This window comes from Eptesicus fuscus, chromosome 9, assembly GCF_027574615.1.
Source record: "Eptesicus fuscus isolate TK198812 chromosome 9, DD_ASM_mEF_20220401, whole genome shotgun sequence".
Taxonomy (NCBI): Eukaryota; Metazoa; Chordata; class Mammalia; order Chiroptera; family Vespertilionidae; genus Eptesicus; species Eptesicus fuscus.
The window spans coordinates 29,091,561-29,117,119 of record NC_072481.1 but is presented as its reverse complement, the minus strand read 5'-3'; the positions used below and the strand labels follow the sequence as shown (position 1 = coordinate 29,117,119).

General features: G+C 47.5%; 2 protein-coding genes across 2 annotated transcripts; one reads left to right on the top strand and one right to left on the bottom strand.

Moving 5' to 3' along the window:
- Positions 1-736: 736 nt before the first annotated feature.
- Positions 737-18,636, bottom strand: P3H1 (prolyl 3-hydroxylase 1). The gene is made up of 15 exons (XM_008151276.3): positions 18,152-18,636; positions 13,990-14,142; positions 12,606-12,795; positions 12,268-12,399; positions 11,445-11,584; positions 6,742-6,831; positions 6,392-6,444; positions 6,099-6,220; positions 3,991-4,118; positions 3,780-3,875; positions 3,173-3,323; positions 2,477-2,594; positions 1,973-2,048; positions 1,566-1,706; positions 737-1,218 (listed from the first exon to the last, which is right to left on the bottom strand). The coding sequence occupies exons 1-15, from the start codon at positions 18,611-18,613 to the stop codon at positions 1,063-1,065; spliced, it is 2,208 nt and encodes a 735-aa protein (XP_008149498.1). The 5' UTR covers positions 18,614-18,636; the 3' UTR covers positions 737-1,062.
- A 251-nt stretch (positions 18,637-18,887) lies between these two features.
- C9H1orf50 (chromosome 9 C1orf50 homolog) lies at positions 18,888-25,559 on the top strand. Its single transcript, XM_008151275.3, has 5 exons — positions 18,888-19,003; positions 19,123-19,238; positions 24,177-24,263; positions 24,776-24,907; positions 25,243-25,559. The coding sequence occupies exons 1-5, from the start codon at positions 18,928-18,930 to the stop codon at positions 25,426-25,428; spliced, it is 597 nt and encodes a 198-aa protein (XP_008149497.2). The 5' UTR covers positions 18,888-18,927; the 3' UTR covers positions 25,429-25,559.

Sequence of the window (25,559 nt, the reverse complement as noted above, 5' to 3'; positions counted from 1 at the left end):
CAGCCCGGGACGGGGCTGGGCCGTGCCAGAGGGGCTGAGTCTCCAGTTCCTCTCCTCCTCTGTCTCCTGAGGTGTGTGTTGTCCTGCACCCGGAGGCCCTGCGGGACGGGACTGAGGCCGGGCCGCACAGCAGGACCCACATGGGGCCAGCGTGCCCAGCACTGCTGACCGCTGCTCCTCGCAGAGCAGGATTAAGGATAATCCCTGCCATTCATCCAGCGCATTCCAGCTCACCAAGTGCTGCCGTACCTGGTACTGCATCTGGGCCATACAACTGCCCCCGCTGGGCAGAGTGGGGACTGAGGTTCCCATGATAAGAGACAATTCCGGTCCTAGCCGGTTTGGCTCAGTGGATGGAGCCTGCGGAGTGGAGGGTCCCAGGTTTGATTCCGGTCAAGGGCATGTACCTTGGTTGTGGGCACATCCCCAGTAGGGAGTGTGCAGGAGGCAGCTGATCGATGTTTCTCTCTCATCGATGTTTCTAACTCCCTATCCGTCTCCCTTCCTCTCTGTAAAAAAAAAAATCAATAAAATATATTAAAAAAAAAAAAAAAAAAAAGACAATTTCGAGGTCCCCAAGGTTAAGTTCTGGCCTGGGCTGCACAGGAAGTGGAGAAGCAGGGTACTGGGCCTGGCCTCTTCCCACTGTGCCTGTGTCCTGCCCAGAGCAATTTTTACCCAGTGAGACCTCTCGGGCAGGTGGGCATGTTTCTATTCTCTGAACAAACTACTGGGTAAAAAACACGAATCATTTATTCTTTGGTTGTCTACACAGACACTTAAATACTGTATCACTGTCACGCGGCTGCCTGAGCAGGCACCCCGTGGTGGCTCTGAGCCTGCGTCCTGAGCCCTCAGCCATGTCCAGGGTAGCAGGCCGTCCTGCCTTGTCCATTCCAAGAGCAGTAGCACCGTGCGGGCGGCTGTGAGCAGGGTCCTCTCGCTGGGCAGCAGATGTAAGTGCCCACTGCTCTGTGGCCCCCAGCGGCCAGCCAGTCCAGGCCGTAGGCCAGAGTTTCCCACGGCGGGTCTAATCCCCAGTCCACGGTGAGCTGGACACGGTCAGAGCTCATCCTTGTGCCCTGACTCACTGCTGGAGACAGATTCCTCTGCAGCTTGGGGGGGCCCCTGCTGCGCTTCCTGGGGCTGCTCCTGGGGGAGGTCCATCTCCTCTGGGCTGAAGAGCATCTTCACCAGGTCATCGGCCTGTACCCTGTCCTGCAAGGACAAACCCCTGCTACTCAGGGAGGCCTCTGGACCAGGTACTCGCCACCGCTCAGGGGCGACTTCCTCAGTGGCCTCTGAGCTCATCTCCTTCCCAACGGGTCCTGCTCTCTGGGCAAAGCCGGCTGAGGTGGTGCGCAAAGAGGAACCAAGAACCAGGGTCATTCCCCATCGCCCCCTCCCTGGAGCCCCAGGACAAGTAGGGAAGAGGGCCAGGGAGGATGAGGCAGTGACCCGGATGACACAGTGCACCTTCCATGTCTAAGCCACCGGCAAGGGGACTGGGAGAGGTGGAAGAGAACAAGGCCCTTCCCGGGCATAGCAGCACCAGCTGCCCTCACCCGCTCGCTGTGTCTGGCGTCCAAAGTGAACCACAGGGCGATGGCACAGCGCTGCCCCCTGGTGACGGCCTTCACTCCGTGCGGGTTTTCGGTGCCCGAGGAAAATCCCACGGCCCTTCCGCACTGGGGCTGCACCTCTGCCTGAAGGGCACAAAGGGGGACACAGGACAGACTGTGACCTGCCTTCAGAAGGGACATGGGGTCATTAGCGTCCACGCGTGAGGGTGGCTCCTCAGCCCAGCTTCCCAAAGACCAGGCTGAAGAGCAGAGGTGACCAGAGGAGCGACCAGCACCTGGAAGCCCCTGGATGGGGGAGGGGAGCGCTGCCACTAGAAGACCAGGTGGCCGCTCTGCCCTGCACTCTGAGGGTTTCTGTCTCTCAAGGATGGGGACCAGGACACACTCACGGTCACGGTCTTGGCATCCAGTTCAGTGAAATAAAAGTTTCCTCCATCGAAGTCTCCATTTAGGTAAAGAATGGCACTGGGAAAGGCAGAGAGAATTCAACACAGACTTTCTCCTCCTCCCGCTCCCCAGACAACCCACAGGTCCAGTGCCTTCATCTCCAAGTGCTCTCAACCAGCAGCTAGACGGGCCTTTCATAGGAAGAAAGCCTTCTAGAGCCTTCTTTGAAGCCTCACAAATGACTCCAACCTTCCCATCCCTACCTCCTTGCCCCAGAGAATCCACCAGGCCCTTCTCTGGGAGGACTTCTGCACCAAGTCCACTCTTCCTGTCCTCATCACACTACACTGTAAAGGTTTCCTTGTTGTCTGACTTCCTATCCAGAGGGTCTGGGGACAAGGGACTGGACTCTGGGAACAGCCGCTCCCAAGCCTGTGTGTATGTGTAGCTGTTGGGGGAGGGGGCAAAGAGCAGGGCACTGGGGGGCTCAGAGGGCGAGCTGGCACCTGTAGTCCCGGAAGGTGTAGGCAGGGGGCTCCTTGATGCACACGAGGGCCTCGGCGTTCAGGATGCAGTTGTCCACGTGGACCGGGTGGCTACTGTCCTTCCTCTCAGCCTGTGTCTCTGGGACCCAAGTAACACATGTTAGTGCTGAGCGCCTCAGGAGATATCACAGCTCTCCCGTTGGCATTGGCGGGGGCGGGGGGAGGGTGGGCGGAGTGCTTCCCCAAATGAGTCTGGGTCTTGGGAATACCCAGTGAACAAGCAGGTCTCCAGCTGAGCTGTATCAGCCCAGGGGTCAGGACAGAATCACATGAGTGCCCAATGCCATCATTGAGAATCACTGGCCTAACCAAACTCTTGAATGTAGTTCCCCATAATTTGGCTTCTGAGGACCTCACCAGCCTGATCTGATTGCTCCCCCTTAACCTCACTCTCCAGAATGGCAGCTTTCTTAGTTCCCCCAACTGCCGGGTTGCTCAGTGCTCCTTTGCACATCCTGTTCTCAACCCTGTGCGCTCCACTACTGCTGTTCATCCTGCACAACTATCATCCCCTCCTCCAGAAAGCCCACCTGCCTGCCCAGGTGGAATGACTGTAACTGCCTCAGCTGTTGCCACTTATTTGGTGACGTCCTCAGCACCCAGTCAGGGCCCGGCCGGCACGTGCTTAGGGAAGGCTGCAGGGTGAAGGAGGCCTACCTTCGATGGCAGTGCGGCACACCAGGTGGGAGTAGGAGAAGTAGAGGGGGGTGTCCAGGCGGAAGTAGGACTCCATGACACGCCGCACTTTCTCCGTCACGTTGTAGTACAGGTGGGCACTCTGCAGAGGAACTTTCCCTTCCTGTCCCAGCTGCCAAGGAGACCAGTGGTCAGCTGCCCTGAACGCCCCTTGTGGGCCAACAGGGACCCGAGGCCCCAGGCTCCTCATCCCTATAGCAAAGGTGCAGTCTCTCTGCTTCCCACGCACAACACCCCAACGTCTTCCGCTTTCCCTCGCCCTCATACTTCTCTTTAACAATAATCTGTGCACGTCACGCACAAGTGCGGGCCCCTGAGTCAGCCGTTCTTCAGAAAGCACTCACAGCTTTGGATATGGGTCTTACCTTGCTTGCCTCATTTTATTACTCTTGGTCTAACAGCCACAATTCCAAAGTGAAACTCACTCAGCTTAATTTACCCTCTCTCCATGGCAGCTGGAACGTGGCCAGACAGACATCTTTAACTTTTTCTACCACCATCCCCAGTTCCTGCCCCAAACCTGGCCCCCCCCCCCCCCTCACTCTAGAACGCCGAGCACTGACTCTACCTTGAGGGCTTTGAAGACAGTGACGCCATAGAACTTTTCGTTGGGGGTGTGTGGGGAGGTTTGGCCCCGGTAGCCATCACCTGATGTTGCTGCTGCCTACAAGCCCAAAAACAGGTGGAGTCAGCCAGGGCAGCTGACCACCTCTTCTCAGGCCCCAGCCTGAGTGGGGGAAGCCGGGTTCTGGGGAGAGGTGTGGTCACTGGTCCCTCACGTTGGTCAGCCTCTGCAGCTCCCGGCACTCATCATCAGAGATCATGCCATCCATCACTACCCGCTGGGAGCCATTCAGGACTTTGGAATTCATGGTGAGATGGATGCCTTCATAGAGCAAAGGGCCACCTGCAAAGCAATGACAAGACTAAATCCAGCAGCCACTCTGTCCAGAGACTCCATCGGATACTGCTTCCCTGTCAAGAACAGAAATTCCACTTGTTTCCTGTTCACCAGAGAAATCTCCCATTTGGTCACTTCCAAAGGTACGGTGGTCCAAAGGAGAGAGCTTGGAGCTGGAAGACAGGAGATCCAAGTCCTGGTCCTAGCTCTACTCCTGACCAGCTGCTGGCTCTTTAGGCCTTTACTTTCCTAAAACAAGCTCCTGAGTCAGGAAGAACTGGGTTTGACTCCTGAATTAATGAGCTGTGTGACACTGGCAAGTTATTTAACCTCCCTGAGTCTTAATTTTCTCATCCGTAAAGTGGCATCTACCTCATGTGATATCTGTTTGATATAAATAAAAATACAAATTAAATCCTTAGCATAATACTTGGCACAAAGTATATGCTCCAAAGTTTAGCTACCATCATCATCACCATCATTTATTTAATACTAGAGGCCTCTTCCGACTCCTCGGCAGCACTAAGGATGTCCACCTGGTGGCTTAGGCTGCTCCCTGGGGAAAAGGGCCTAACCTGGCAGTCAGACATCCCTCTGACAGCCTGGGAGCCCTCAGCGGGCCTAAGCCACAGTCAGACATCCTTAGTGCTGCTGAGGAGGCGGAAGAGGCGCCCACCACTGCTGCTGCGCTCGTGCTGTTAGCCCAGCTTGTGGCTGAGTGGAGCCTCCCCTGTGGGAGCGCACTGACCACGAGGGGGCAGCTCCTGCATTAAGCTTCTGCCCCCTGGTGGTCAGTGCATGTCATAGCAACCAGTCGTTCCAGGTCATTCCACCGTTAGGATCAATTTGCATATTAGCCTTTTATTTTATAGGATGAGGATCTTACAATCTGCCCAACCTACCTCCTGGGGAGTAAAGAGAAGCAAGACAAATATCACTGAAAGCACTTAGAAAACAAAGGAAATCCAGACACATTCTTTTCACATGCCAGTCTTGTTAAATTAATCACTTTTTGTAGAGCAAAGGCCAATGCTTCTCCTATTTCTCAGGAGTCTCTCTGTGCTGGGAACATACTAGAGACTCAATCCAACTCCATCTATTTACTGAGACCATAGCGTGCTAGGCAAGGCAAGGGGTTAACTCCTGAAGACAGCACCTGTTTCAACAATTACACAAATAACCAGCATAAGACAGACCTTGTGAAAATACAAAGAATTTCAACAGAAAGAGGGAGGGGGTCCCAATTCGCCAGGGGAGGCTTTGCAGGGTGTATCTGAGACGCCTCACAGGCAGAGATGAGAGGAAGTAACTTAGGAGGGATGGGCATGAACAAAGATTTGTGGGCAAAGAGAGGCTCCAGGAACAGGAGCAGTCCAGGTGGGAGGGGAGAAGAACATGTGGTTAAAGGTCAGAATCCCTGTGTTTGGAAGACTGAGCTGACCCCGGTGTGGAAAAAGGCAAGGACAGACAGGAAGAGGGAAGACAAGGGCAGTGCTGGGCCTGAAGCAGGCTGCGGCAGTGGGAAAAGAAAAAGGCTGGGCTGAGAGGAGAAACAGAGCAGAGTCATGGGTAGGCCTTCCTGGAGGGCTGGAGGGGATGGCCTCGGGGGGAAGGAGAGGAGAACCAGAGGACACCTGCAGCTTTTGAGGCTTGGTGACAGGATGCATGGTAGACTTTTGGAGAACACAGCTTGGAAGTAGTGAAACGGGGTAAGTTTTGCCCTATGAATACTTCCTAAACTAGTGTCACTGTGACAAGAGTCTAATTTCTTTCACAAAAGCCAATTCTCAGTGCCCTTCCCTGATGGAAGTCCTGTTGGCGAATTAGGAGGGACACCGAGGCAAGGTGAGGCCTGGCCCATGATGGCTTAGATCCTGAGGCTGGCTCACCGTGAGCTTGGAGCATCCAGGGCACATCCCGCTAGTGCGGGGCAGCTGCCTTGCTGCCTCCACGACAGCCGCAGGGCCCTGAGCTCTGTCCTCTCACCTTCCCGGGTCAGCCTGCTCACATCCAGCGACTCCTTGGTCTTCTCTTCCACGAGCGTCTCAATCTCCTTCATCAGGTTTCCAATCTCCTGGGAGATGCGGGCGGCTGTTTCCCGTTCTGACCTGTGAGCACAGCTGCTCTGAGGACTGGATTCTGGGTCTGGCCCCGGCTTCCACCCCAACTTCCCAGATTGGACCTGCCCACCCCTTGCCAGGAGTTCACATCTGCCTGGGCTCAGAAGCCTCAGTGCTTCATCAGACCGATCCAAGCATGCAGTTCTTCAAGGTCCTCACTTCTGTTTCTCTTGTAATCTCTTGGGAATCACCTCTTCTGGAGTCCATGAGTCCTAAGGACAGGTCAGGAAAAATGAACAGTGTAGGGTGACCTACTTAAGCTTCCAGGTCTTGATGCATAGAACAGGGTCCACAGGAGAAGCCTCCTTATCACCTTTGTGGTCCCAGGAGATGAAGTGAGAGGTCTATGAACTCGTCACCTCTGGCTAGCTGCCCAGAATTCCCCTTTGTCATTTTCTGTCTCTCATCCATGGGTTTCAAGATCCCATGTTTGGCTCACTCCCTGGAGTACCCCCATCCTTTTCCCCCTCACACTCCCCCATCCCCCCAGCTCCTGTGCCCTGGCTCACCGGATCAACAAAGGGAATTCCAAAAACATCATAAGCAAAGAAAAGCAGTTCTTTCTCCAGCAGGCTTCGCTGTCGGTACTCCTGGGCGCTCTGAAAAACAAAGTAGAAGAAAGTCGTGGAACTTGGCCCTGTCCGTTAACTCCTGGGCTTTCTACATGTCACTCCCATGGTGAACCGAGGCTCCTCTCCATCACTAGTGTGTCAGTTCCCCTGTCGGGGACCAAGTCTCACTGCTGTGCTCACAGGCCTCCTGTATGGCTCAGGAAGAACCTCTGAGGGCAGCATAACCAGGCTTCCCTTGAAGGGCTAAAGCCCCCTTCCCCCCCGAAAACCCCCATTAATCTCCAAGACAGAAAATCTGATGATTCTCTGGAGATATGAAAATGCTTCTCAAAGGAGAGTTCCTTCTTGATTTCTGCAGCTTAGTGCTCAGAAAGGAAACCTCAGGAAGTGAGTAACTTGACTGTTACTCCCTGCATCCTTATAGCCACCTTTGAGATAGATACTACTATCCTCATTCTACAGATGAAGACTCCGAGAAGCAGAGGGGATAGACGATTTATTAAAGGGGACACTTTAGGAAATGGTAGAGCAGGGACCTGCATTCAAACCTTGGTCTTTCCAATCCTAAAGCCCATGTGCTTTTCATTACCCCACTGCCTCCCCTCAGACTCAGGACAGACCATGCCCCTCCCTGGAGATGGGCAGCTGCAGCAAGAGCAGCAGGTCTGGCATCTGGCCTTCCCACAAGTGCTCACAGTAGGGCTTACCCAGGGCGGGGAGACTAAGTACCTTCCGGGTCACATCTTTCCCTAGGTGCCCTGCTAGTCTCCAAGCAGCGGAAGGAAGGAAAAGAAAAAGAAGACATCGTCAGTTGAAATAAAAGATGAGGGCAGTAAGGAAAATGTTAATGGTGTCAATGAGTCCTATACCATCTACTACTATATTTACCCAAGAGGAAGATGGGAATTTACTCCTGCAGAATTTAAGTGATTGGCTTCCTTTATCAAGTGCTAGACACCAGCTAGATATGTTATCTCACCTAACCCTCCCAATAGTTGTCTGAGGCTGCTAGGGAGCAGATCCCCCTTCCACCATTTATTCATTCCACACCAATCCACTGTGTCAGGAACTGAGCCAGCACTGGGATAAAACAAGGAGACAGGTTTCGGTCAGCACTACCAGCCATTCACCACTGTGCAAGTTAACTCATCTCTTGGTGCCGACGTGTCCTCACCTCTGAAAGGGAAAGAACAGCGCCTATCTCACAGGATGGCGGTGATGATTAAGTGAGATGATGGGGGTAAGGCACCCAGCAGTGCTTGGCTCAACAAATGCTCATTACCTTCTTCCCAGAAGGGGAGTTCTAGTTAAAAATGGTAGTTTGACCATATGAGCTTTTTTCCTCTCTACCCCAGACTCACTAGTATGACCATAAAGGAAAGAAGAAAAAAAAAAGGAAGACAGAGACTAGAAGTGCCATCTCAAATCCAGATGGTCACCATCTAGTGGCCAAAGAGGACAACTGCAAGGTGACCCTCTCCCTGTGGCGGGGGATGGCCAGAGAAGGACTATTTCTATTGGAGATCTCAGGGTTCCAAAGCTAGGAAGAACCTTGGTATTTTTCTTCAGGGTAGGCTGGTGACCCCACCCTCACTGAGTTATTTGAGAATCAAAGGAAATAAACCGTGAAAGAATTTTGTAAGCTCTAAGATGCCACATGCATTTGAAAGGTGGTGTTTTTCAATAGTGAGCGCCACAACAGCCAGAATGGGAAGGCTGTTACTACCACATCATCTACTTCCTTCTCCCAGAGATCAGAGGAAACATGAGCTACCCGGCTGGAGTCCCGGCAGAGGAAAGCATCCCGTGTGTCCCTGAGTTCGGTGGACAGCACCGTGCATGTGTCTCCCAAGCTGGAACACTTAGTTCCCCTCTTGTAGCCACTGCCTCACTCAGGCCTCTTGACTCCCCTCTGCACCCCCACAATAGCTTCCAGCTGGCCTCCTGCTTCCAGCACCTTCCCATTCTGAGTCATTCACCGTCACATCCTGTCAGGCTACTGCTTAAAATCACTATCTCATGGAACAGAGTCCAAGGTCCTGGTCGGGCACTCAAGACGCCTTAAAATCTGACCCTCCCCGGCCTCATCTCTGGTAATTCTCCATTACCACCTTTCATTAATATGGGACAATTGTCCATGTTGTTTGCACACGCTGCTCTCTGTCTGAAAGGACCTTTCCTGCCTCATTCACTGATTGTTTTTAAAAATATATATATATATTTTTATTGATTTCAGAGAGGAAGGGAGAGGGAGAGAAAGATAGAAACGTCAATGATGAGAGAGAATCATTGATTGGCTACCTCCTGCACGCCCCCTACTGGGGATTGGGCCTGAAACCCAGGCATGTGCCCTTGACCGGAATGGAACCTGGGACCCTTCAGTCTGCAGGCTGACGCTCTATCCACTGAGCCAAACCAGCCAGGGCTCACTGACGGAGTTTTTTAAAACAAATGTCAACAGCACTTTTGTGAAGCACTCCCTGGCTCCCCAGCTGGCTGCTTTTCCTCCCTGCTTCCACTAGAGCTTGTACTCACTATCTACTCTCATATGCACTAGAGTTCTACACATTTTGGATTACATGTCTTTCTGTACCATCCATGCCCTAAGGTGTGTTTTAGATGGCACTGAAAAAGACACGAGAACAATACATTTATAACTAAAAGAACTCCAGAGTATCAACAGCCATGAAAAAAAATCAGTCTCCCTCCCACCCCTAACCTGTAGGCCCATGCCTCAGGGGTAATCCCGATGAACAGTGTTTTATCCGTCTGTACAGAAAGATTACAATTTAAAATTTAAAGCATAAATATGTATCTTAAAAAGACAAATAGGATTTAATATATTTATTTTAGATATTTAATTTTTTTTCTTTACTTAAAATCATATCATGGAGACAATTTCATATTGGTGCACAGCAATCTGCTCAATCAATACAATAGTCTTGTAGGTCACTGAATGAGTGTCATAATTTATTTAATCAGTCTCCAAACTGATGGCAGTTAGCCTGCTTCCAGTCTTTTGCATTTAGCAGGAATGTTCTGGTGCACATCTGTGCATACTTAGCTTTGCATGCCTGTTCAGTACAGCTGCAAGGTAAATCTCTGCAGTCCCACTGCCGGTTAAATGAACAGTCCAATTTACAGTCCCACCAGCAGTGCAGGAGTGTGCCTGCTTTCTCACCCCCTGTATTTCTCCAATATATTTGCTGTATAAATAACTGGGTGGCCTCTAGAGTAACTGTAGCTATTGACTCTTTGTTGACAAAGTGAAAAACTGGTCCAAAGTTACAGCCATTTTTGCACACACTGTAGACGGGGTGGGAGAGGCCAGCAGGACACAGGTGACTGAAAGCCACGGTGATAAGACACTCGTTTCAGGAGGTGGCTGAGTTTGGAGGTGAAGAAACAGGCCGCCTGCTATATGTGTTCCGGCACAACACCGCCGTGATGCTACCCGTCCACACAACACTTTGTACACACTTGTCAGCTCACTATCTCATTTGACCCTCATACTCATTCTGTGTTGAAGACAGAGAAGAGCCATAATCCCATTTAATAGAGGGAGAAACAGATGCAGAGGGGCAATGCAGAGTGCCTATGATCTTCATGATGTGCTGAAGATCACGTGGCTAGTAAGTGGAAGAGCGAGGATTTGAGTACAGACTAGTGACTTCAAATCCACCTCATTGGCCCTAGCTGGTTTGGCTCAGTGGATAGAGCATCGGCCTGCAGACTGAAGGGTCCCAGGTTCGATTCCGGTCAAGGGCACATGCCTGGGTTTCAGGCTCAATCCCCAGTGGGGGGCGTGCAGGAGGCAGCCAATCAATGATTCTCTCTCATCAATGATGTTTCAATCTCTCTCTCCCTCTTCCTTCCTCTCTGAAATCAATAAAAATATATTTAAAAAAACCCCAACCATCTCATTGCTCTGGGTTCAGGAAGGTAAGGGTCCAGGTTTTTTGCAAGACGTATACACAAATATCAAGGTTTATAGTATCAAATTCAGTAATTTAAAAACAGCAATTTTTTCGTGTTTTGAATTATAAATATAATACCCATTCACTGCAGGGAATTTAGAAAACATAAATAAGCGAAATACAAAAATCACCCATAATCTTACTACCCAGAAATAACCATTGCTAACATTTCAGTGCATTTCATTTTGGTCACTGCATTACATAGATTTTTCTCCTTGTTTTGGAGGGAGATGGAAAATAATGCCAAAAGAGGGAGAGTTCAGACAATGGCAGAAAGAAGGGATGGGGAGGAAAATAGAGACAGAAAGCTTGTGAGTAAAAAAAAAGAGCATGATGTTAAAAATGATAAATCTTGGCCAAGTGGTATCAAGTCTCAAAGTAAGGGGTGCCAAATAGGAGAAAGGCGTACTGCTTGGCAATTCTGCTTTTCTTTGACAACTCAGAAAACATGCATCTGGGCCCAGATCATGCTAATTAATTATGCTGGTTAGGGCTCCAGAAGCTTCTCCATGCTTCCTCTGCTCCCTTATTCTCTCAGTGACAAGCGCTCAGTGCACTCCCAGCCGCCCAGGCCCCCTGTCCCCACCGCGCCTAAGCAGTGCCAGCTCCCCTCCTCCACCCCACTCTGCCCTCTGGTCTGGGTTCAGCTGGAACGTTTCTCACCTCTCGGGGGCCAATGGATCTGGCTTGCTCCTCTCCAAGCATGGCAGTATAGTAGGCCAGATTCTGGTTCATCACCTCATCGTTGGGGAAGAAGAGGAGATAGGTCTTCGCACATTCAATAGCCTGTGTATAATTCCCAACTGCAAAGGGAAAGAAAAGTGGCTGAGAAAGGTCTAATTCTGGGTGCCAGGAACCACCAGTGTTCATTCTCAGCACAGATTTGGGGGGAGACATAGAAGAATAATATTGAAACAAAAGAATTTGAATCCTCTGTGTGCTCACATTTTAAAAAATTCACAAGTAATTCAAATGCTGGCCCCCAAATTAGACCAATTTCAGGAATATTCCTGTCTTCCTACCTTCTTTTCCCTTTTCAGAAGAGAAGGGAAGATTATAATAGCATATTACCTCTTTGTTGGTATGGGTTAGTTTATAGTTGAACTATAAACATCATATACTCATGAATATGCTGTAATGCTTAGCACATAGTAGGAACTCAGTAAAGATCTGCTGACTTGTTTTTCTGGATATTGATAGATAGACACACACACACACACATACACACACACACACACGATCACATACCTGCCCCAGAGCATCAGTGCTATACAAGGGGGAGGGCTGAGAAATGTCCTGTGAGCTGGTTTAAATGACCTATGAGCTGGTTGTCCTAGCTTTGCTGTAACAATTCAGTTGCAAAATTAGATTATAAATGTCATAAGAGGAATGAGAGGGAGTCCTAGAGCCCCCTCTCCCAGCTGGTATGGGCTTCCTTGCTTTTGGCTTCTGATTTAAAAGCAGCAAAGAGGAAAGTCGGCCTTACTGTTATAGTAGGCAAACTGCAGATAATTATAATGCGACGGGAGGAAGTCTTCGAAGGGCTTCTCTCGACTTGGGTGGGAAGCCAGCTCCGTGACACAGTTCTGCTTGCAGCTGAGGACCTGGATGTAATGATCTGAAAAGAATCAAAGAGGGGGAATAAGGTCAATCTTCAGGTTACAAATGCCAGTTAAGATGAACAAATTCAAGTGGAAGCAATTGTCAGTCAGATTCCCAGATTTAAGAGATTTAGAAATGAGGTTGAAGATGCTGTGCGTGTGTTATCACGACACTGTCCTTGGAGCTGGGGTAGGGTTGAGGGCTGGGCTCTGAGCAGCGCACCTGTGATGGCCTGGAAGAGGTCAGCGTTGTACTCCAGGTAGTTGTAGCCGTCATAGTCGTAGGGTCCTTCGCAGAGGGCCCGGCACTCCTCCTCCGCCACAAAGTACTGCTGCAGCGCCGCCTCTAGGTGGGGCACGGCTTCCTGCGGTTGCTCCTCTGAGTAGAGTCGCACCCCCAGTCGGAACTGGTCCTACTGGGAGGAAGCAGTACCCAAATGCAGGCCAGATAGCCCTCTCTCCTCCCCCAGCCCCCATCTTCATGAGGGTCCTCATTTCTTGCTCATCTCAGGTTATGAATGGAAAGGGTGGCCGCCATATAATGAAGCCCTTTTGTAAATGGTCTTGACTTGCTTCATTTGAAATTTAAAAGCATTTAGTAACTAGATCTAGATGAAAGATGTGGGAGTTCATTGTCATTTGTTTCACTTTTCTGTTGGGCTAAAGTTTTCAAAATAAAAGTTTAATGAAAAAAATTGAATTCTTAAATGTTAGAATGCGGTCTGTGGCGATGACAGCAATCTTCCCAGCAGTGAGGGACTTGGGCACGGCAAGCAGCTGATTACAGACTCTGCTTTTGCTGTCTGTGGGACACAGCTCCCATTCCTGTGGACAACAACCATTTTCACTTGTCACAGAATCACTAAAAACACAATCCCAGACCTGTGTGTAGGTGTATAATCCAAAACTGTGTATGGCTGTATAATGTACTAGGTGTGCGCGGTTCACTTTTAAAAGCAAAACCTGCATAATAAAAAAATTGTGACTAGTAGATTAAGACAATCTATGCATGATATGGACTATCATACAGCCATTAAAATTGTGTTTTACAAGAAAATTTGAAGACATGAGAAAAGGCTCATGATACAATGTTAGTTCAAAAAGGATGATGAAAAATACACACAGAATATGACATCAAATTATGTTTTAAAATCACATACAGAAGACTTAAAATATAGGCCAAAATATCAACTACTGGTTTTCCTAAGATGGCAGTATTATAAATGATTACTTTCAGTTTTATACTTCACTGCAATTTTCTAATGGCATACAACGAACATACATTACTTCTGCAATCAGAAAACAATCCAAGAGTGTTGGGGAGGGGGGAAAGAGGTCAACCAAAGGACTTGTATGCATGCATATAAGCACAACCAATGGACACAAGACACTGGGGGGATGGGATGAGGGCATGCGACAGGGGGTAGGGGAGGCTGGGGGAAGGTCAATGGGGAAAAAAAAAAGGAGATATATGTACTACTATATGTAATATTTTAAACAATTAAAAAAAAGAAAGAAAAGGATCTTGCAACAAGAAAAAAAGAAAGAAAGAAAGCAACCCTAGTAAGTATCACTGTAATAAAAAGAAAGGAGACAAAGGTTTTCACCATATGAGGTTTGGCCTCCAGATCCTTGAAGTCAGCCTCCTTCACCCCAGACATGGTCTGGTAATAGTCTAGGTTCTGACGCATCTCCACGTGCTCAGGGTTGCCCACGAAGAAGGTGTGCGCTGCTGCTACGGCTTTCTCCAACTTGTTTATCTAAGAATGAAGCACAAGAACATGTTTCTCACAGCCAAACCCCGAAGGTTTGTCCACATGTGCAGTCCACAGTAAACAGGAAATCTCAGCCTTCCTGAGCCTTCCATTCAGTGTGCCCCCGCCCCTGTCCGCCCCAGAAAACACCTATGGCAGGAACTACATACCAGAGATTAGACAGGGGTCCTCAAACTTTTTAAACAGGGGGCCAGTTCACTGTCCCTCAGACCGTTGGAGGGCCGGACTAAAGTTTAAAAAAAACTATGAACAAATTCCTATGCACACTGCACATATCTTATTTTGAAGTAAAAAAACAAAACGGCAAAAACACCCGCATGTGGCCTGCGGGCCGTAGTTTGAGGACGCCTGGATTAGAAGCACAAGGCCCTGGGCAGATTTTCAGTTATTTCCCAAATCAGGTTTAGGGGCTCCCCAAATTACAGGAGGTAATGCTTCAACAGTGTAAACATTCTGTTTTAAAACAAAGGTAATATTGTAGAAGGAACACTATAGAAGACTGACTGCCCAAATAATGTATTCTCAAGATTTAGATGCTCTGACTGAGCTGAAGAAAATCCAAGGCTTTAAGAATTTATTTAAGGTTAGAGGAGAAAGAGCAGTTAACAATCAGACCACGTCTAAGAAAGAATGTGCTTAGAAAAAGTGTCTAGTTTGTTTGGTTAATCCCTCACCTGAGGATATTTTTCCATTGATTTTTCTTTTCTTTCTTTCTTTCTTTTTTTTTTTTAAGAGAGAAGACAGAGAAACATTGATGTGAGAGAGAGACGCACACACATCAATGTGAGAGAGACACGTTGATTGGTTGCCTCCAGCACGCCCTGATCAGGGGCCAGGGATCCAGCCTGCAACCTGCAACTGAGGCACGTGCCCTTGACCAGAATCAAACCCCGGGGTTTCATAAACCCTGCAGTTCAAGGACCAATGCTCTATCCATCCACAAGCCAAAATGCCCAGGGCAAAAAAGTGTGGGTTTTTTGTGTTTTTTTTTTTTTGCATAAAATGATACATTCAAGGAAAAGATGGGTGGCTGAAAAATACTAAGGTCCTCTGCAACAAGCATGTCAAACTTGCAGCCCGTGGGCCCCATGCAGCCCACAACAAATATTTTTGCGGCACAGCCAATATAACGGTAAGAAATGTTTTAATAACAATTTCATAACTTAATTTTTACAATATCCTGTTATACATAATCCTATATAATAAAAGGGTAATATGCAAATTGACCCTAATGGAGGACAACCAGGAACGACAGGTCACTATGATGTGCACTGACCACCAGAGGGCAGATGCTCAATGCAGGAGCTGCCCCTTGGTGGTCAGTGCGCTCCCACAGGGGGAGCTCCGCTCAGCCACAAGCCAGGCTGACGGCTGTGAGCGCTGCAGTGGTGGTGGGAGCCTCTCCCGCCTCCTCCACAGTGCTAAGGATGTCTGACTGCGGCTTAGGCCCAATCCCCCAGGAAGCGGGCCTAAGCTGGCAGGTGGACATCCCCCGAGGGCTCCCGGGCTGCCAGAGGGATGTCTGACTGCCAGTGTAGACCCGATCCCCTGGGGAGCGGGCCTAAACCGGCAGGTGGACATCCCCCAAGGGGTCCTGTACTGCAAGAGGGCGTAGGCTGAGCTGTAGGACCCCCCAAAGTACACGAATTTTCATGCACCAGGCCTCTAGATATTAATAACAAACTACAATGTTTGCTAATGACTGATTACTATAATCGTGTTGCATTCATTTCCCTTACACACCTTATGCGCAGGCACACCATTTCTTTCCAATAATACCAGCAGCGAATATTTTAGCAGCTGATTGCCATGTCATTAGTCTTGTACTGACTTGTTTGGTGTGCGCAACAGGAAATATTTTGCTTTCGGAGAACAAGAAAAAAAGGTTTATTTGTGTTATGCTTATTAATTTGTGCAGTTATTCAGTGTCTGGTAAGTTAATGTTCAAGAAAATACTAATTTTTATTAAAATGTTCTATTATTTTATTATTCATTTATTTCAGCCCTTGTATTCAGCATGTCTCTATCAAAATAAACCTACGTTGCTATGAAAATTGAAGCTTTTGTTTTTTTGCGGCCCACATAAACTTAAACCTTGCTTATTTGGCCCGTGTTAGCCTTTGAGTTTGACATGCTTGCTCTACAACATCCAGACATGGCATCTTCAGACTCAAAATCCAGGACTCATGAGGTTATACAAATATCTGAGGGGAGGGAGGGCAGTGATGTGCTACAGGCCCCAATAATGTCCACAGCAATGGACTCCAGCATATCAAAGTTACACAGGTTCATATGTAGAATCCAAACTAAATCACTGATGATGTAATGATTAACTAATGGGCAAATGAATTAAAAAATGCAAAGTATTTAAAATAGAGCCTGTAACCCTAAAATAGCTGTGACGCCAGGTCAATAATCCCCATCTCTGGACCTCAGTTCCCTTAATTATAAAATCAGAAATTCTCTTAAGTCCATTCCTTTTATGGATTTATTCTCTCTCCCATCTTTCAGCATTGCTCTTGCTGTCTCTGTTCTCCCCCATCTCCTCACTCCACCCCCAGCCCTTCAGTTTCCTTCTCTCATGTGAACAACTGCACTCATCGTCCAATGGTTCGCCCTGCCACCACTTTCTCCTTCTTCCAAGGCTTATTCCACATGGCCTCCAGGATTAGCATTCTAAAACCCACTTCTGATGCTGGCTCCCTGAAGCCTACAGAATTCTCTTCCCAGTCTGACCTCACGCTACCTGGAAGAGGGTGCTCTCCTCTAGCAATATCTAGAATCAGCATCAAATGTCACCTCTTCTCTTTTCAAGTCTCTCTAATTTCTCTGAGACAAAGCTAGATCTCCCTCCTCTGTGCTCCCACAGCCCTACGTACGTATCATTTTAGTAGCCCTAATTATAGTGATTCTTAACAGCAACGCAAGCCAAACAAAAAAACCCATAAAGTCAAGCATTTTAGTTACTTGCACAAGAACTGGAATGTAGTAGGTATTCAATAAATGTTTGTCAAAGACTTTTAAAAAGTGCTAAGTGACATGACTAAAGATAGCCCAACTGTTTTGGTTTCAAACCCAGTACTCTTCTGAGTAATTAGGAGGAATGGAGCAGAACTGTGTACACAAAATATTTGTGGAGGGGTGGAAATCTGAGGTTCCAAAGGTTTTCTAAGTCTCTCTTTAGGCTGAATTGAAAGTCTATCAAACTATGGACATAACAGATATGAAGCACAGCTCCTTCTTTTTTCACCCAATAAAATGGGGCTAATAAGTAGTACCTACCTTACAGGATATTGCCAGGATCTGGGCAAATGAATTAATAAACGCAAAGTATTTAAAATAGTGCTGAAAGTATGTGCTGGCTATCATCATCATCATCATCATCATCATCATCATCATCATCATCAAGCAAGCCAGGAGCGCTCCAAATCCATGTGTACTTGGACTTAAGGCACTCTGGAACTCCTAAAATTACTCATTTCTTTGGAAACCTGACAGCTAGCCAGAGGGTCCCCCACAGGGCGGGGCCAGACAGCCCCTACCGGCGACGTGGCAACCTCAGGTCTTGAGAGAAAGCTGTGGCACTCAGGCAGCAGGAAAAGCATCACTGAAAAACGAACCGGAAGGAAGACAGTGCAGAAAGGTCCGGGCTTCTCACTCGGACAACTACAATGAAATCAGGCTGAGAAACCCAAGCTGCCACTTTAGTTCCCTTTAGGAAGCCTGTCGGGGAAACACGGGCCAAGTTTTGGTTGATGGGTGCCCTAACCCTAGGCGGGACCTCTGGGGCTACCACCTGATTATGCGAAGCGGGCTAGGCAGGTCTCCCAGCAGGGTCCTTGCCCTCCCTGGGTCTGAGGAGAGCTCCCGGGCCGAGACCTCCTTCCCGCTCCGCGGATACTTCCCGGCCCCCCTTCCCCCCTCCCCCGCCAAGTTCCCCTGGGTCGCCTTCAACTATGCCCAGAAGGACCCCAGCCAGCGGACAGGTCTGCACCTTGAAGTAGGCGACCTGCAGGTAGTTGTAGGGGCTCCGCTTGTGGAACTCCAACTCCAGCTCTTCGCTGAGCGAGTGGGCGCCCGGCGGTCCCAGGCAGCGGCGCAGACAGGCAGCGCGGCGCAGCAGGCCCCCGAAGAAGCGCAGATCGTGCAGGGCAGCGCCCGAGGCCTGCGTCAGGCTCGGGGGCGATTCGGAGTCCAGCTCCCACGGGAAGTCGGCGGCACACCGGGTGCGGCAGCGCAGGCGGAGGGCGCGCAGGGCGGCCCGCGAGCGCAGCGCCCGCTCCATGCTCAGTACCACCCCGGGCCAATCCCCGCGCGCGTAGGCCGCGGTCCCCTCGGCAAAGAGCAGATCCGGCGCCAACATGTCCCACTCTGCCTCGGATTCGGCATGGGCTCGGGAGGCAGCGGCGGCGACGGCCAACAGTGTGGTCAGCAGCTTCAACACGCGTGCCGCCATCACCTCCTCAGACCTAACCAGATTGCTCGCTACCCGCCACGGAGACCCGAGTCCCACCCCCAGGCAGCCCCGCCCCGCCCCGACTGAAGCCCCGCCCCCGACTGAAGCCCCGCCCCCAGGCGGGGCGCTGCAAGTACAGAAGGCTTGCAGGGCTCCACCCCTCAGCGGAACCCTATGCGTCACTCGGAGTCCCGCCTCCGAGCTCCGCATCTCTGACGCCATTGGCCAGGGACCAAGGAAGCTCCGCCCACGGGCTTTTGTGCGCATACTCTTCCGCCGCGGGCCACTGGTGGTAGGGAAGGTTAGCTGCTGCCATGGAGGACGCAGCGACGCCCGGGCGGACTGAGGGAGTCCCTGAAAGCCAAGTTCCTTCGGCGACCGATCGGGGAGGTACGCGGGGCGGGAATCAGAAGGGGAAGAGAGGCCCGCACGGGGCAGCTAGTCTGCCGGGCTCCGCGGGAGGCCGAGGGCGGGCGCTCACGGCCTGTGTTCCCGGGTGTGTGTCGCAGGAGCCCTGGTGGAGCTCACCCCGAACCCCGCCGGCCTGGCCCTGGTGAACCCCTACCTCACCCACCGGGCCGGGGACCCCTTAGACCTCGTGGCGCTCGCAGAGCAAGTACAGAAGGTGAGGAGGCGCGGCCGGGGACGTCAGTAACCATGTTCCTTCACTGCTGGTCCTGCGTCTTACGACTCGGACCCCACCACCACTTAGTGTGGGGTAGCAGTGTTCTTGTCTCCATTTTACACACAGGGAAACCTGATTGTCACTGCGCGTCTGGTCTCGAACTTGATCTGAGACCAAAGGCTCCTTCAGCTGCAGCTTGCGCGCCCACAGTCTCCGTTGGTGGGAAGGTTTGCACAGCACTGTCAGTATTCATGATTTCTTTGGGGCCTTAGGACAACCCTGTGAGGTAGGCAGCACAGAAGTTGCTCTTCTCATTTGACACTTGAGAAGTTTCCTGGGAAGTTTCAAGAACACTGTGTAGTAATGCAGGTTCTGCAGCGATGCATAGTCCACTTAAAACTGTTTCCCCATAAGATCTTTTATCTGTGACCTGAGAGCTTTTAGAACTTAACATCTAGAAGGGCAACGACTCTAAGTTGGCCTCTCTGTCCTACGAGCCCAGTGCGTAGACATTGATTGCTAAAAGAGTAAAATAAGGAGGAAATGTGACATAACGGAAAAAGCACTGGAATTTACACACATGAGTTTTAATCCCACTTTTGATATTAACTTGTGCTATGACTTGAGGCAAATTACTTTTCTATGGACCTCAGCTTCCTTATAAGATGCAGAGTTTAGACTTAGGAGAGCTCCTAGATCCAAAGCTCTGAAAAACCAAATTCCATCTAATCTCTTACCAAGACTTCCAGTTATAGAACCTTCTTCAATTTGTACTGGGTCCTGCTGCTTTAAAGCTTATGATAGTGCCCTGGCCGGGTGGCTCAGTTGATTGGAGAATGGTCTCCTACACCAAAAGGTTGTGGGTTTGACCTCTGGTCCAGGGGCAGATGGGAGACAAATATCTGTCACATCGATGTTTTCTCTCTCTCTCTCTCTCTCTCTCTCTCTCTCTCTCTCCCCCCTTCCCTTCTCTACCCCTCCACCCCCATATCCTCAGGTCCTAGCTGGTTTTGCTCAGTGGATGGAGCGCCAGCCTGCGGACTGAAGAGTCTTGGATTCGATTCCGGTCAAGGGCACATGCCCGAGTTGTGGGCTTGATCCTCAGTAGGGGGCATGCAGGAGGCAGCTGATCAATGATTCTCTCTCATCGATGTTTCTTTCTTTCTTTTTATCATCATTGATATTTTTCTCTCTCTCTTACTTTCCCTTCCTCTCTGAAATCAATAAAAATATATTAAAACAACAACAACATATCCTCAGGTGAGGATTAAACAGATAATAGCCATGGCTGGTGTGGCTCAGTAGTAGAGCATCAGCCCACTCACCGAAGGATCCAGGTTTCCATTCCCTGTCAAGGGCACCATTCCCCAGTAGGTGGGGGCACGTGTGGGAGGCAACCAATCAATGTGTCTCTCACATCGATGTTTCTTTCTCTCTCTTCCTTCTCTTTCTTTCCCCCTCTAAAAGTCAATGGGAAAAATATTCTCTGGTGAGGATTAATAAAAATAACAACAATAATCCTATATAATATAAGGCTAATATGCAAATAGACTGAACAGGGGAGCAGCAGGTCACTATGATGTGCACTGCTCAGCCAAAAGCTGGGCTCATGGCTGGTGAGTGCTGGTGAGTGCAGCGGTGGTGGCGGGGCCGGCTCCGTGGCAGTGCTAAGGATGTCCAATTGTCGGACATCCCTCGAGGGCTCCCAGACTGCAAAAGGGTGCAGGCTGGGCTGAGGGACCTCCCCTCCCCCAGCGCATGAATTTCGTGCACTGGGCCTCTATTAAAGCTTATAATATACATTTGGCCTTGATTATGTTCAAAGGTTTTTGTATAATAATGTGCTCAAATTCCCTCACCATATACATCTCTGTACTTCAGGGTTTTTAATTTTTTTTAAACCAAGAAATATTCAAATGTTTAGGAAAGCTCTTTTGATTCAAACCTTGTGCCTTCTCTTTTCTAGACAGGTAGGGAGCAAAGTATAACTTTTCTGGATTAGAAGAATGTCATGTGTCTGTTTAATCAAATCACTCTTATTGGGAGGGAGGCTTCCAAGGCCAAATTTTACGCAAACATTTTCATGGGTTACTGAGTAACCATCATGTTTATTACAATGTCCTGAAACAAAGAAAGAAGGGATATAGTTTTTGTTCTTCAGCCTATAGTCTAGTGAGATATAGAGGATACAATATTGTGGTGCCTCATTGTTTGAGAAGCTGAAACAAAAACACTAGAGACAAACAGATTGAATCAAGAATATTTACTGCCTGTGTACTGAAATGTACTTTCCAGCAGGACTGACCTCTGACGTGCCTTTTAAGTATTAATATGTGTGTAGAAAGCTCTGAAATTTGTAATCAGACTGATCTGTGTTCAAATCTTCAACTGCTATTTATTAGCTGCGAAACCTTGGACAGGTGGTTTCACCTTTCTGAGTCTAATTCCTAAAATGAGAAAGTGAAGTTATCATATCCAACTTCATAAGGCGTTACGAGAATTAAGTCATAATATATGTAAAGGGCCTCAGAATGATTTGGGCCAGAGTTTGTGCTTAGTAATTATGGTTACTCTCATTTCTGTTTTAATTAGGCTCTTATGTTTACAAGGAACAGATTTGCTGCCACCACCTTAAGAAAAATGAACTACTTTAGTTCTAGAAACCAGCTACTCTGTCATTGGCCATAAGGTACCTCATTGTCCTTGGAACAAAATGAAAATTCTTTTGTCTTGGGCCATGATCTGGTCCCTGCCCTCTTTTTCACCCTCCCCATTCCCAACCCCACTAACTACTCTTCAGCTGCACTGGCTTCAGAAATGCCTGGAAGCTTAGCCAGTTTTTTGCATGCCTGGCCCTTTCATTCAGATCCAAGACAATGTCACATCCTGAGTGAGGCCTTTTGTCTGTAGAAGGCTATGTCCTACCCCATCTAAATTATTAATGAGTGCCTCTATACATGGGTTCCAATTCCTGCAGTCCTCACCGCTCCCTGTTATTAAACCAGTTATTTCATTTGTTTTCTTTGATCCGCTTCTATCATAGGATTATGGCTGTTTCCTTCATAATAGTGCATCATTATTCTAAGTACGTGTAATATTACCTTTAATTTTCTTTTTGGTGTCTGTATTACTCACTACAGGGCTGTGCTGTATAATATGGTAGCTACTAGCTATATAATGGCTGTTGAAGACTTGGAATTTATGGTTAGTGCAACTGAGAAACTAAATTTTAAATAATTTTAATTAACTTAATTAAAAAACCTGATAGTTATTGGAAACTTTTACCCGTAAGTATATTTGGAACAATTTGAGTATGTGAATCAACTCAGCTGTAAACTTTATGAAGTCCAAATATAGATCAAGTATTTCCAATGAAAATTTAGCATCCAAAATTGATAGGTGCTGTGAGTATAAAATATAAACTTAATATGAAATGTAAAATATCTTACAAACAATTTTTATTTTATTATTTTTAAAAAATATTTTTATTTATTTCAGAGGAGGGACAGAGAGATAGAAACATCAATGATGAGAATCATTGATCAGCTGCCTCCTGCATGTCCCACACTGGGGATCAAGCCCTCAACCCGGGCATGTGCCCTGACCGGGAATCAAACCGTGACTTTCTGGTCCATAGGTCGACGACGCTCAACCACTGAGCCATGCCAGCCAGGCTTATTAACAATTTTTAAAATATTAATTACATTTTGAAATGATAAGCTTTTGATATATTGGTTAAATAAAATGTTATTAGAATTAAGTTTAGTTACTTTGAACACAGCTACAAGAAAATTTAAAATTACATATGCAACTTGTTTTATATTCTAAAGGACAATTGCATTAGATTTGAAAGCTAGGAGAGATGGTGTAATCTTGACGAAGGTAGGGACCTCTCTCTCATGTTTGTCAATGCATCCGGTGTTTAGCACGGTGTTTGACACACAGTAGTTACTAAATATATATTTGTGGAGCAGATAAATGATTGACTCAACTAACTCAATTATTTCTGTTCACTCATAACACTGGCTGATACCTGACTTTTACCTTAAGCTCTCTAAACTAACCAGCAAATTTTGTTATTATTCTTTATTTCAAGTTCAAGTTTAGCCTCCTAATTTCTTTTTCTTAACTTAATTGTATGCCACTGGAAATTAATCAGCTTTTCTTGAAAGTTTTTGACAGATTTCTGATGCCTGAGTGATAATCCTTCCCATTGATTAGTCACACCATATCTCCCAGCTTTCAAGTTTATTTTATTTATTTTAAGCAATTTCCCTTGCTTTCACACATTTTTCTAGCACATGAAAGGCAGTCTTATGTGTACATTATAACTTTGTTTCAGGTCTACACCATGGACATTTTAAATAACAATTATGAATGTAAATATAAGTTCAATTGAGGTATTGATCAGAGGAACCAGATACTCTCTGTATATAGCTAGATTCTTATATAACAGGTGATAAGAGCCATATCATACATGTCTTTGGATTTTCATTGAAAACCCAGCCCTGATTTCAGAAATGTTTAAACCTGAGAAAATAAATGGAGGCCTAAGGAATAAGCGGGGTTAGTGGGGTGGAGGGATGTATTAGATGGAATCAAATATACATAATCGTATATTTGGTAGCAAGAGAAATCTGGGTAGACCAAAGAAGTCCAGTGTGATCAGAACAGAGTGAAAAGGGCAGAAAGCTGTGGGAAGTAGGAAAGAGCACTTAATTGTGTGGTGTGGGGTCATGTCAGGGCTGGCTTCTCATTAGCAGTGCTATTTGAACTGGGCTTTGAGATGAATGAGAATTCGTGGGGGAATGGTGAGGTTGAGGAAATATTTTAGGCATAAGCAAAGATGTTGATGCAACTCTTCATAAATGGGATCTAAATAAGAACATCACAAGTTGATCCTTTCTTGACCCACAGTTCAGTTTCTCTCCCCTTTAGGCTGATGAATTCGTCCGGGCAAATGCCACCAACAAGCTAACAGTGATAGCTGAGCAAATCCAGCATTTGCAAGAACAAGCCAGGAAGGTGAGTCATGGCTTTTAGGCAGGACTTCATTTTCCTCATTTAGTTCACAGGATTGACTTATAATCATGTAGCTTGTCTTCAGTACCTTCTAGAAATATAGAGGTATTGAGCAAAATAAAATAAGTCCAAGAGGTTAAGTATAAGCTAAGTTTTTTCACTAGGAGTAAGTTCAGTGAGATAAAGCATTTTGAAGGGAAAATATGATTTCAGTTATAAAAGCGATGTACTTACTACAGAAAAGTAGGAAAGAAATATAAAAATCACTCAAAGCCACTAATGCTTAACATTTTGAAATATATTTCTTCTAAAGGAATTTTTACAGCACAGTAAAATTATAGTCTAATTTTTATCTCTGCAGAATCATCTGATCCCAGCAGTGATTTTTTTTTGCTATGGGGGAGGAAGCAAGATCATAAATATTAAACAGTTTCTAGATTTTAATTGGGATGATCACTGATTATGAGTGCCTGTTACCTCCAATACCTAATTTGTTACCTCTCTGTGGTTCTTAGGTATTAGAAGATGCTCGCAGAGATGCTGACTTGCACCATATAGCTTGTAATATAGTGAAAAAACCTGGCAACATTTACTACCTTTATCAACGGGAGAGTGGTCAGCAGTATTTTTCTATTATTTCTCCAAAGGTAAGAACATTTATTTTTGCACAAAAAAATCTACTCCTAGTCATTGAGAAATTTTTGGCATGTGTGTGAAAATGTAGGCATAGGGGTTGGTAAATGGTTTCCCAGAAAATGGGAGGTTGTGTGAACCCCAATATGATTCTGAAAAACATACCTGTGCTTAAATTATTTCACAGCCATTATTTCTGCAAAGGGAGGAATCCGTAATGTGTAATGTTAGGCTTTCCAGGATGATTCTGACTGGTCTGAAGTGAAAAGCCAAAAAAGAAATTTGTGGCATAATTAGGAAATGTCTTTACATCTTATCCTACTCAGAACTGACCCCTTTGCCTTCTCAGGAATGGGGAACGAGTTGTCCACATGACTTCATTGGTGCCTACAAGCTACAGCATGACTTGTCCTGGACTCCCTTTGAGGACATTGAGAAGCAAGATGCTAAAATCAGCATAGTGGACAAGTTGCTAAGCCAGCCAATGGCCCTGCCTCCAACGCCCGACCTCAACTTCCAGGGACTGCCTCACTGAAAATGGACTCTGACAAACAGCTCTCACGGCAAGGACCTGTCACCTCCTTGTTGCCCCCATTCTCTGCCTTGATGGGAGGTGGCAGGAGAATTGAGGATGTGTAAGTGAATCATGAACTTCTTGGAAGGAGA

Coding starts and splice junctions, on each gene's coding strand:
- P3H1 (XM_008151276.3), bottom strand. CDS start 18,613: ATGGCGGCACGCGTGTTGAAGCTGCTGACCACACTGTTGGCCGTCGCC. Junction 11,585..12,267: donor GCAGTTTGCCTACTATAACA/GTAAGGCCGACT, acceptor TTCCCTTTGCAG/TTGGGAATTATACACAGGCT. Junction 3,324..3,779: donor CTGTCTTCAAAGCCCTCAAG/GTAGAGTCAGTG, acceptor TCTCCTTGGCAG/CTGGGACAGGAAGGGAAAGT.
- C9H1orf50 (XM_008151275.3), top strand. CDS start 18,928: ATGGAGGACGCAGCGACGCCCGGGCGGACTGAGGGAGTCCCTGAAAGC. Junction 19,004..19,122: donor TTCGGCGACCGATCGGGGAG/GTACGCGGGGCG, acceptor TGTGTGTCGCAG/GAGCCCTGGTGGAGCTCACC. Junction 24,908..25,242: donor TTTCTATTATTTCTCCAAAG/GTAAGAACATTT, acceptor TTGCCTTCTCAG/GAATGGGGAACGAGTTGTCC.